We start from the raw sequence: 12,108 nt of genomic DNA, 5'->3' as shown, positions 1-12,108 counted from the left end.
GGTGAGCCATAGAACCATTCTGATAGACTGCTGGATGCCAAAGGGAAGTATATCTGGATTTGGCTAGCTGAAGGTATCATCAGTATCAGTGCAAATGTACATGATGGCTTCTACAGTTACTTCTGATTTCCTGTCAGAGGACTGGTGTACATGTGTGTCCAGAAGAGGGGATGGAAGAAAGACGGATAAAGACTAAATCATTTATGCTTTGTCAGAGAGAATGAGCATTGCTAAAAACCCTAAAATCTCTCTTTCAGACTACATGGTAGCAAAGTTCCTCTGTTTCTCCAGGAGAAACCTGAAGTAAAAATGGCTGAGGAGCTTCATCCTTCATCCCTGAGCTTAGTCCCATCTCTCCAGCAGAGACCAGCCAAAGGCAGCTCTCATAGTGCTGTCAGAGAAATGGTTGCTGGATTTTGGAGAGGTAAGGCAGAAAGACTGCCCATTTATTGTGCTTTTCTAGACAGACAGCTACAGATCAGGTTTAGATTTTACCTGTATTCTCTTCGTTCCATAGGAAACTTCTGGTTTCTCTCAAAACCAAAGTTTGGGCATGGCTTTTTGTTTTGATTTGTAAATGCTTCTTATTTGGTTTGTTGAAATCTTGCTCTTAGGCAAAGGAATGTGGTAAAAATGCATGCTACATGAAGAAAACCTTGTCACAAAAGATATGTTGCGCAAAACTTTAGTGAACTGAACTTCTAATTAGGAAAAATCCCTTAGACCTGTCTATCATGTAACCAATAATAACTTCTGCTAAGAAAAATCATTTTCCCAGAGTTGAAAAGCAAAAGGCTGATACTCAAGCTCCAAAACATTCATTTGTAATCCTAATTCAGTGAGTATCATGCTGTTTAAAATAGAATGACTAAATGTCCTTTTTTTAAAAAACAGCGTTATGAATTGTCTTTAAATCCTCCCTGAAAGACAATCACATTCAGATGTTCCTTGGCACCAATTAGTTTCAATGCAGACATTTCAAAGGCGTTTCTTCTTCAACTAGCATGGTACGGTTATATAAAGTTATGTGGCTATTGGAAGGGAACACACGTACTGCATTAAGGTGAAGGTCCAGAATACTACTGGGATACTTAGCGGCAAGTGCTAAATCACAGTTCACTGAGGTCACATAATCAAATTCCCCATTATCCCTTTTACTATGTTTGACTAATAAATCTTTGGAAACTAGAATCTGACAATTTCATCACAGTATTTTAACTTTTCAGTGGTGCATGTAGAATACATGTAGAATCTTACAAAAGCAAAGAAAAGGCAGCAAGGCCACAAGAAGAATGGGAGAAAAAGTCGTCTTAATGTCAAATCACAGAAGACTGAAAAGTTACGCTGAAAGATGTGCTTCCATTCTTAATTTGAACCTTCTCAACTGAAGCAGAGCAGTTTATCATTTAGTTCCAGTGAACGGATTTGCACATCAGACGTTCCACTGCATTATGAATGGGACAATGTTAAATATGTTTTTACTGCAGTTCCACAGGTCACTGGCAGGGGCATAAGCCAAGACCATACGGTTAAGATTATTGCAACACTGCTACTGGTCATGCAGCTAGCTCTATGGTAACTAACAGCATTTAATGCTCAGATAATACAGTTTCATTATCACAAAGAAAATTAAAGAGCCTATTCCCATACAAGGACAATCCAAGCAAAAGTCCGCACCATTCCACCAGGCTGTTAATTGAACTTTTTTCCACCAGGATTCAAAAGAAGGAGGAGGTTAAGGGAACTCACTGATATAACAACATGGTTGAACGCAAACCTATGCTGTGGAAGACTTACCATCATCCAGGTACATCTGGTCCAATTCCTCAGGTTCTCGCTTGATCGTTACAGGAATAGGGGCCAAATTATGATTACTTTCCTCATGCAACTCTGGCAATGACAGTGGTTGGGTTGTTGGAGACTCATTTCTGTGAACCTTCGGCAGTTGCTGCTGCTGTTGACTCATTATGGATGAGTGAGTTGGACTGCAGGACTGCAAATAGGTTGGCTCTTGGGTAACAGATGGAACTGGAGAAGAGGGACTGTTGGGATAGAGTGTTTGTTGATAACCAAGGGGACAGCTACTGCTCAGATGTTGACTCACCTGCGGCTGCAGCATGATGTGAGATGATTGCTCGGGGGAGCTTGGGTGCACAACTATAGACCTTGGCACTTCCTGTATGGTGGGGACACCTCCAGTGGGCTGCTGAAGTCCGAGGTGACTGTGGCCTGGGTTGGGGATGCACTTGTAGGGAGAGGACGAAAGGTCGTGCAGCTTGGGGCTTGCATTGGGAGACGGTGACATCACGGCATTTCTCTGCTGACAGGAGGCAAAGCCAGCCACGAGGCACGAACCAGGATCAGGGGGCATCATGATCTGCTGGCTGTAGTATGGTTTAGAGAGAGGGCTTAGGCCTTGGTTCATTGGTCCACAGGTTTGAGCAGGCTCATAGTCATCTGTGGGTTCTGTTTTTATAATTGGAACTGTTAAAAGAAAAAAGTTTTAAATAAACATGAGTTGCGTATTGGTATGATCAAGTTGGCTTGTGGCTAGGATACCCTTTGCAAAACAAACAACGTCTTGAATAAGAGTCTGTGTGTCTTTTGCCTAGTTCTCCCACCCTATAAAAAAAAATGAATGAGTCATCAGCACAAGAAAGTCACAGCTGGTTCTAATATTGAAAAGGACTATTTTCTTTGGACTCTCCTCCAGCACTAATGTGCTATAAAAATCTATTTGCAAATAGCTGTGCTTCAGTAGAAGCTTTGGACCCAAGGGCTCCATGGATTTGTAGTAATCAAAGCAAGAATTTTAACTTGGATATACTACTGCATTTCTACGGCTACTGATGGCCCATTTGATAAATGTCTACACCTTGGGTAAACTGGAGCATAATAAGGTAGAGATGGGGCTTGCAGAGTTCAGTGAAAGTAAAATTGCAAAGATACAAGACAAACTACTATATACAAGAAGTTTTCAATTATCAGGGCATTTCTGAAAGAGTAGGATTTGATTTATTTAGTTTTTACATGATTGTGTTTAATCTTACTAACCAGTCAGTGGGCGTAAAATATTCAATAAGTTCCATTCAACTCTCAGTGATTCCAAGTTGGATCCAGAACGCTAATGCTAGCTCCTAACAAATGTTAACTGACTCTCTGTCTACCAAGAAAAACTGACTCCTATTCTAGACCTCTGCTTGCTATACTCATTGTCCCAAAAGAGGCTCTAACTGAGCTGTCAAGCCATGTCATTAAATACCACGTCATTAAATACCACCAGTACATGGACAGAATGACTCTCTATGAGCATCAACTCAGTCATAACAAATATAACAGTGGTTACAAATGCTTTCTCAAATCAGAAAAGAGAGCCTTCCTCAAATCAAAGTGTCTTTTTGATATTGGCTTTCTCTCTCAAATCAGAGCAAGTTGCCTTTGCTGCATTTCCTACAACATATTCACTGCATAGGTAAAAGACATCCACTTTCTCCATCAGGAAAATTATGATCTGTAGATGTATTTTTGTTAGCCAGATGTAACTCTAATGCATACAACAATAGAGTATGGATGCACAGTGGCATTTATCTTCTTTCCCAAAAAGAGATCCACAGGAACAGCCATCGCTTGAAGGGGCTGCTGGAAATTTATGATGACACTAGAGAGTATCTTTCAGAATACTAGAACAACCGACCCATTGTGGCAAGAAGTTATTAATGAAACATCTCTGCACAATTCAGCTCAGAGCACATCCATGTTACATGAGTGTCTTTGACTGTATTTTTATTTGCATGTGTTTTACAAACATTCTTATACATTCTCCAGCCATTTACTATGTTCGTGTACAAGTTTTTTGAACCTCTAAAAATGCATGTGTGAGCATATGTACAATAAAACCTCTTTTAACACTCACAAATTTTGCTGCTGGTGAATGCACTTCACTACCTTTGTTTTACAGTCCCCTAGCCTCTTGTTAATTTTGCTCCTTTTATGTTCTTTTACATATAGATGCTTGTAACACTTGTTTCAAGATTTCTAGCACCCCTAGTAAAAATATGGCTATATATGTAACAGATGCACAGGTGCTGCCCAAGACCAATGTGCTAAGGATAAAGGACTGTCACTGGATTCCTCATAATCTTATTTTCACCTGCTCATGTGCTGCACACTGGCTAGCAGGGCTACTAATGCACTTGGTTGTAGAGAAGCAGATTCCAGGTTCAGTGACAGCTTTGTAAAACCAATATCACACTCTTTATGAAAATGCAAGACCAAAGAAATGCACCTAGATAAACATAGCAGCTCAGATATTGTAAGAAAATACCTTTAACAAGTTCCTGAGCTAGCAAATATTCTCACATGTTTTATATTAGGTTCACTGTACTAGCACTAACCACAGCACAGCTGGAAATATGATGGTTGTTGAACACTGAATTTTCCCAATATATCACTGTTATAGAAACACCTGTGCTAAATAATTCCAAGCTCAACCACCGGCAATTCAACTCCAATAAACCCTGGAGTTGTCTGACTTGTTATAACCTAGGGAAGGGTTATAGCCCTGGTGGCAGGCAGGCTGGAGGCTTTAAAGGCAGCAGGTTCCTGATCTCACCCTGATTTTTCATTGTAGCTCTTCTATAGCACATCTTTGCCACTTAGTTTACCAGACACTTTTTGTCACTTATTTTTTCTTTATAAAAGCAATGCCATGAGTTCTATCTGGAGGTCTGACTAGTGGCCTTGAACACCGGGAATCTGTTTTCATATGTTGCTACACTGATATATACCTGCTGCAACCAATAGACCATAACCAGTAAGTCTGGTTCTGCACTGGGCAAAGGACTGATAGGCATAAGGGACTCTAGTCCAGCCCTGTTAGTCCAAAAACTCTCTTGGAGATGATGAAAGCAACGCTGGACACTCCTGGCTGCCCATAACTCTGGAGTTCAGAGGGAAAATAGAGACTGGTGTTAATTACAGGACTAGTCAGGGTAAGTCACAGTATCTTGTTTGCTGATGGCAGGCTGGTAGCCAGAGAGGGAAACAAGAAGGAGGGTTATGAGATTAAGTGGCACCTCCATTTTATTTGGCATCTGTCTATATCATTTCCTTGTATTGCTCTGAACTGATACTCCTGAGCATCAGTTATTTCATGTAATGGGAAACAAACTGTCCTTAAACGGACAGACTCTACCCGCACTTAGGCTTACAGGTGTCTGAACTCGTCCAACTGAATTGTCTCCATTACCTTTTTTAATGTGCTTTTTCAACACAGTAAAAAAGTATCCCCTTGCTAAGTATCATAAATTTTGTTTGTATGCTAATCTCATCACTAGAATGGGTATCACACTGAAATACAGAAAAAGTATTAATGCTGAAATGGCGAAGGCATTTTTATCTGACTTCTCAATGTTTTGCATTAATATAGCCATTTAACACCGTGCACAGTGAATGTTCTTATCTTACCAAGCTGGGATGCAGCCACTCAGTGCCCTTTAAAAAAGTGTAAATGTCTTCACAGGGCACCAGTTTGGAGAAGGAAGTGCTGTAGGTTGTTTTTTTTTTCTGGAGAAATGATTACTAATGACCCAGATGATCTGGAATCAGACCTGAAAAGCTGAGCATGTCAGCAGCAACCTGTCAGCTGAGCTGTCAGGGCTGATCTCTGTCCAGTTGTGGGCTGGTGTTACTGCCTACCTATTGACTCACGCTTGTTTAATGGCAAATCTTTACAGACCTGAGCTAGAAAAAGGGGGTTCGTTCTCAAATACATCCCTGTGGAGGCATGGTAAGCTAGCTGCCATAACACATACGCATTCCCACCATCGCTCACTTGCACAAGTACTTCACACAGGGAGATGTGATGTGATACACAAGAGTACAGTTCATTCTCTCAGGATTAATATTGAACAGAGAACAGTATTAGCCTGACTAACTCCCAGCTAAAATATTTCAAATCTTAAATGACCTAGTAGAAACCTGTCAGCTGAAAGAGACACTCCTAGTCACACAGCAGGCCTGGACTGGCAATTCACCAGTAAGCCCTACAGCAGTTCAGAATCTACAAGCACTTCTAGCAGAAACTGAAGTATTTCTTAAATTCAGCAGAGCCTTATCAAATAGCAACAAGCAAATACAGGCTGGGTGGAGACTGGATTGAGTGCAGCCCTAAGGAGAATAACCTGCGGGTGTTAGTTGATGAGAAGTTCAACATGACCCAGCAGTGTGCGCTCACAGCTCACAAAGCCAACTGTGTCCTGGGTTGTATCAAAAGAAGCATGGTCAGCAGGTCAAGGAAGGGGATTCTCTCCCTCTACTACATTCTGGTGATACCCCCCTGAAGTAACGTGTTCAGCTCTGGGGTCCCCAACATCAGAGGAACATGGACCTGCTTGAGCAAGTCCAGAGAAGGAACATGAAGATGATCAGAGGGCTGGAGCATCTCTGCTACAAAGAGAGGCTGAGAGAGCTGGACTTGTTCAACCTGGAGAAGAGAAGGCTTCAGGGAGACTTAGAGCAGCTTCCAGTGCCTAAAGGGGCTGACAAGAAATCTGGAGAGGGACTTTTGACAAGGGCAGGTATGGACAGGACAAGGGGAAATGGCTTTAACGTGACAGAGGGGAGATTTAGACGTGATATTAGGAAGTTCTTCCCTGTGAAGGTGGTGAGGCCCTGGCACAGGTTGCCCAGAAAAGCTGTGGCTGCCCCATCCCTGGCAGTGTTCAAGGCCAGGTTGGAGGGGACTTGGAGCAACCTGGTCTAGTAGAAGGTGTCATGGCAGGGGGTTGTAACTGGAAGATCTTTAAGGACCCTTCCAACCCTAACCATTCTAAGTAGACGCTATGACTCTGTCTCAAAGCTGTTCCGTAGTACTGAGATAACACCCAGTCTTGCAGACTCTCAGCTGGCTAGAATGAAAAATTGTGGCTGAATTTGCCATACATTGAGAGAATAATAAATAGCAGCAATGAAGCCAGAATTTATGAAATTGTAAACAGAAAAGATGTAGTGGTTTTTATATACACTCAGACTCAAAAGTAATGTTACTCACTTAAGAGACCCTACTGTGCTGAAGGAACAGGCCCTTGCCATAAAAAGGAAAAATAAGTGTAAGTTTGATTTGTATGGTGAAATTTTAAACTTGTTACTTCACAATGCATTAGGTTGGCTGACATGATTTTAAATTGTCCTCAATTTTGAATATTAAAGTATGACAGAGCTCACCATTCTAAATTAGTCTGATCAGCAGCTTAATCTGTGCTGATTGGTTTTCAATGGTTTGGCGGTACCTTCTTAGACTCTGGACTCATGTCATTATGTCATCTAATTTAATACAAAGTTCTGAGAATCACACACTGGCAGCAGCCCTGGCTATAAATCAAAGCTTCTTACTCAGAGAGACCAGAGTTATGACATCATACTGAAGCGCTGATCGGAAGACAATGGTCCTTCTGTGTGGGTCTGAATCTGGGAGAAATACTCCAAGCAGTTCTGCAAGCCCACATTTAAATGAAAGGCCTTTCTAGCAGGTAAAAAAGTTAATATATCAAACCTTGAAGAAAAATAATAAATCATGCACGTTCAGTAAAGGGAGTCAGAAAGTGCTTAAATATAAATTACATGTATTTTTGACAATTCTAACAAGTCTGTTTGCTTTTACACTTTAGCAATCCAGATGGGTTTTAAACTTTTTTTTTTTTTGCTATTAAAATATGTGAACTGAGAAAATATAATCATATAAATTAAACAGATGTTTATCCTGATGAACATTAAACTAACAAATTCCCGTTTCCATGTAGTAGTATCAATGCAGACATTTATGGCACTATAATATATTTATTTTACCCTTAAGTTTGATTGAACCTATCAAACAAAATAGCCACCTTTCACAGTGCAGACTATGATGTAGTTCCCTGGCACTGGTGCACAGATTTTGGTTAGCATATGAAAATCAAAACACTACTTTTTCATCGTGTGCACACACACATTTCTTCAACTTCTGGACTAAACATCTCATAATTGGTAAGAATTTGGGATGAGACTTTTAAGGAGGGCTGAGGAGTTAGGTGGCTAAATCTCCATTACTGAGCTGAGCTCTGAAATGCCGTTTGTGCCTTCAAATTCCTGCCCTGTCAGTTCTGAGCCAGGCAGCACATCTTCTTCACCACGAACCAGATGTTCCTTCAGATGATGCTGCACAAGATCATCCCAACTGCTGCTGCACTTCTGCTGCTGGCTGATCAGAGACATAGTGAGGGATGTGGACACGTCTCCAGGTACAGCTCAGCCACTCTGGATTTGTGGAAAGACAAAATTCTGGCCGCTGTGGCAGCATTAGCTGGATCCAGCAGGCTTGAGCAGAGCGAGGACCTCACCGCTTGTTCTTCTGACTCTGAAGTAGTCTCGTGTTGAGGAGAGGCAATGGGCTGACTGCCTTTGGAAACTATAATCTCCCTGTTTTGCAACACAAGAGCAGCAGTGGCTGAACAAAACTTTCTGAAATGCCCTGCCAACATACATGCAGCAGTGGCAATCTCAGCAACAAGGGACAGGCACTCAACCCCAGAGATCTTGTGAGACAGTCACTACAAGGGCCTTTGCAGTTGCTGTCCGTGAACTGGGTATTTTTCCTTAGGAACCAACTCAATCAAAACATTTTTTAAAGGTCAAGCTACTACCAAACCTTTGCTTTTTAGTTAATAAAACCAGAGCATGGTAACTCTAACAAAGGGAGCCTCACACTATCAAGAAGCTGCAGGCAGCACAGATGTGCAATTGGAGCTTTTATCTACTGAAGTATCAGAACTCACTCACTGCTACGGGTACCGTTCATCAGGAGGACTACCCCTAACACATGCCTGCCTGCCCTCTTTGGATTTATGTGTCTATATTTTTATAGGATCAGATGCATATGCACAGTTTTATATGAGAATAGCCTCCAGGTAGATGGAAGCCTTGTGCCTATAATCTTGGCCAGTGCCATTATCTGATTGGAAAGTGCTTTCCATCCAACTCATTTACTAAATGCTTTTCAACAGCTGTTAAACTATTAGGTTAATCAATGCATATTTATCAGACAGAAGATTATAAGTGGTAGCTTGGTGCATACACTGTTAAACCAGTTGAGGGGGAGTGGAAGGTAGGTGGAGGGTTGTGTTAGTACAGAACACAACAGAAAACATTAGCTTTCTTTTAAAAGAGGAGAAATTTCTTAAAAGGCACGATTCATTTTTCATCTTAACACCTTATTAAACACTACAATGTGGAAAAGGATAAATCAAGTCCTGTGGTATGCCTGCTTGGGCTGCCCTACTGCTGCTCCCACAGCATAGCACCCAGCTCCACTGCTGCCTTGATCTGGAGGTTTAAATGAGCACAACACTGCAGGCTGCACTGGTCAAAGATTTCTATGTCAGATGTTAAAATTCACTGGGTTGAGGTTTTATTTGATGGTGTGGCACAACATTACACTGCCAGCGCTGGCATTACTTCTGCTGTCTCAATGAGGAGAGAATAACAAAGTGGAGGCTGCAGGCAGGGATACAGGGCACCCCGATACAGATCCACCCTCTCCAGAGAGGGGTCTGGACCTGGCTGACCTCAGCCATCTTGGCTCTAACTTGGTCTTTGTCTTCAGCAATCGTTGCAGACCCTCCCACAGCCAGAAAAACACATCCTCACCCATACATTTTGCCTCCAGTTGCCATCACCACTATGACCCCTTTAGGATCAATCACTGGGCTAGATTAATTATGGTGATCAGCCACTTGAGGAGAACAAAAATAAGCATCTCCTCTAATCCAGCTCATGTAATCCTAAACCCTGTTCCCCCTCATACAAGTTCTACCTTTGGCTTTTAAGCTAATTGGAAGATCCTAAAGCCCCACACTTGCTAACATATGCATGTGAAATCACTGGCAAGTAAGGGAGGGAGTCCTCGAAATGCTCATGCAGAGGAGTTTGGTGACCTAAACTACAGGCTGGGTTTTGTCATCTGAAGGGGAATATTTGGAAAAGGAGGTACTGACAAAAGACAACTTTATGCACTGGAAGTTAACTATTATGGGTGATCACTGCTGTGCAACAGAGCCTGACGGTCAGACACACCTAGGGGTTTCTACACAGTGCTTGTCCACCCCTACGTGTTGCAAGGACATCTCACAGGTACTGCTCCTTCTTGGCCTTCCAGATGAAGATGGAGCACCACACAGTGCGGCAGAGTTCTTCCTCTGAAGATCAAGACGATTGCACATGCAGGTCAGATGCAGCTACCTAGGCTCTGGCTGACAGCCAAAATGGGATGTCACCTGGATGAAACATGGGCAGCTCTAGTGGGGACCAAGCAACTGGGAGCAAAAGTACATGAGGGTGTGATGCTGGAAGGGGTAATGTGTATCTCCTCTGCCTCGCCACAGAGCTCATGTGGATGCTGGAAGGGAGCAGAAGGGCCGATGTGCCTGGTGATGATGACTTTTGTGATACTCTTAAATGGAAGCAGAACCCTGACAAAGTCTCACCTGCTTTTTGTTACTCTGCTAGGTACCAAAAGTAATAGCCACCTAGCAGCCAAAATGAAATAAACTGTAACAGCACACAGTGTAAGAATAAGCAACCGTGACTCATACTTTCACCTAAAATAAAATCCCCTGGGGCCAACCTACCCTCATCATCCCTCCTTTTGCCCTGCCCTGATCTGTTTAGGCTTTGGAGCAACCCGTCAGCTCCCTGGGCTGGATGGAAGCACTTCCAGCAGGTCCAAGGCTTCGGGCCTGGCTCAGCTGCACTTGGTCACCTCACACATGGCCCCAGGAATGTGGCACTGACCTAAGGTGTGCCAGGGTGTAACGCACTCCTATTGACTTCCATGCCCCTTCCTTTGGCTCCCCAGGCCAGCTGCAAGGTACTGCCAAGATGCTGCCCTCTGTGGCACTGGTGTGGTCATGCTGCATATGCCACAGGTTAAGATCCATTCACAACCCAGGCACTGAATTTGGCCTTGCTTCCCCAACCACCCCCAAATCACTACTGTTTTGCAGACATGGCTAGGCTAATAATTTTGCCAGCCTCGAGCATGATAACTCAACAAATATGCAAGAGGTGAGAGGTGTCAGGAGATACCAGCAAAAGCTGTGCTGTGTGTATGACATGAGAGCGGCAACGCTTTGCATCCTCATTTTATTGTTTTCTGCTAAGGTGGCTGATGTCGCCTTTTAACTTAGAAAGTGAGTTGTGGGCGGAAGAGCAGAGGTGAAACAGGCACGGCTGTTCAACGCAATCACTAGAAAACTGCTGACTGTAGGGCAGGGAGGAGATAATTTTAGAGCAGAGGCAGGAAGTTAGGAGGATGCTGACAGCAATGCACAGTGGGCACTGCTCACCCCTTTCAGGAGTTTTTGCGCCGCCAAGCTGTAAACAATTCTGAGGCACATCTAGCCACCACAGGCAGGCTTTCAGCACAGCTCTATACCCACAGATTCAAAGGACCTCCATCCCCACCAAGCCACCTATGTGGGGATGTGGCCAGGTTTTCAGAGGAGCTCAGCACCCTGGGCTTGTGCAGGTGCCTGCAGGGAGGCAATGGAACTGCAGAAAATCTGTGAGTGAAGGCTGCGCACTTCGAAATCTGGCCTATGCATGGCGAAACGGGTCTGAAAATAAAAGTTGCCCAGCATATTAACACCATTTTAATAAATACTTGAAGTAGTGTAATGTTTTTTAATAATGCTTTGACAATTAAGAAGCCTGACAGAAACAGAAACCGGATATATACTTTATATCTTTGCAAAGAGTGTTTTTCATTCCAGTAAAACAACCACATCAACTTTCCTTTTTCCATCTTACTAAATATTTCCTAGACAAGCTAGCCTTTCTTAGTCAAATACCACTATTTCTCTAAATAAATTCAAATACTTTTCTGTGTTCACTATTTATGATATATCTATATTTATGAGATAAGAGAAATCATAGAGAGCATTCACTCCTATCTGTGAAAAATAAGTTCTTGAACATGTTTCCTCTATTTTGATGTAACTACTTAAAAGAAATCTGAATAAACAGAGATCTAACCCTTATCATTCACTGTGTTGTTTAAAGGCTTCTGAACTGGAG

At 42.6% G+C, this 12,108-nt stretch overlaps 1 protein-coding gene across 1 annotated transcript in view; it reads right to left on the bottom strand.

Moving 5' to 3' along the window:
• Window positions 1-1,797: 1,797 nt before the first annotated feature.
• The window catches only part of NFATC1 (nuclear factor of activated T-cells, cytoplasmic, calcineurin-dependent 1), a gene marked incomplete at both ends in the record, with an annotated part of 63,805 nt that continues 53,494 nt past the window's right edge, over window positions 1,798-12,108 (bottom strand). Inside the window, one exon of the mRNA XM_010022226.1 lies at window positions 1,798-2,484. Within this exon, the coding sequence (XP_010020528.1) occupies window positions 1,798-2,484 (687 nt within the window). The remainder of the gene's footprint in view (window positions 2,485-12,108) is intronic.

Source organism: Nestor notabilis, unplaced genomic scaffold, assembly GCF_000696875.1.
Source record: "Nestor notabilis isolate BGI_N333 unplaced genomic scaffold, ASM69687v1 scaffold6609, whole genome shotgun sequence".
Taxonomy (NCBI): Eukaryota; Metazoa; Chordata; class Aves; order Psittaciformes; family Psittacidae; genus Nestor; species Nestor notabilis.
This window is presented reverse-complemented; position numbering and strand designations above follow the sequence as displayed.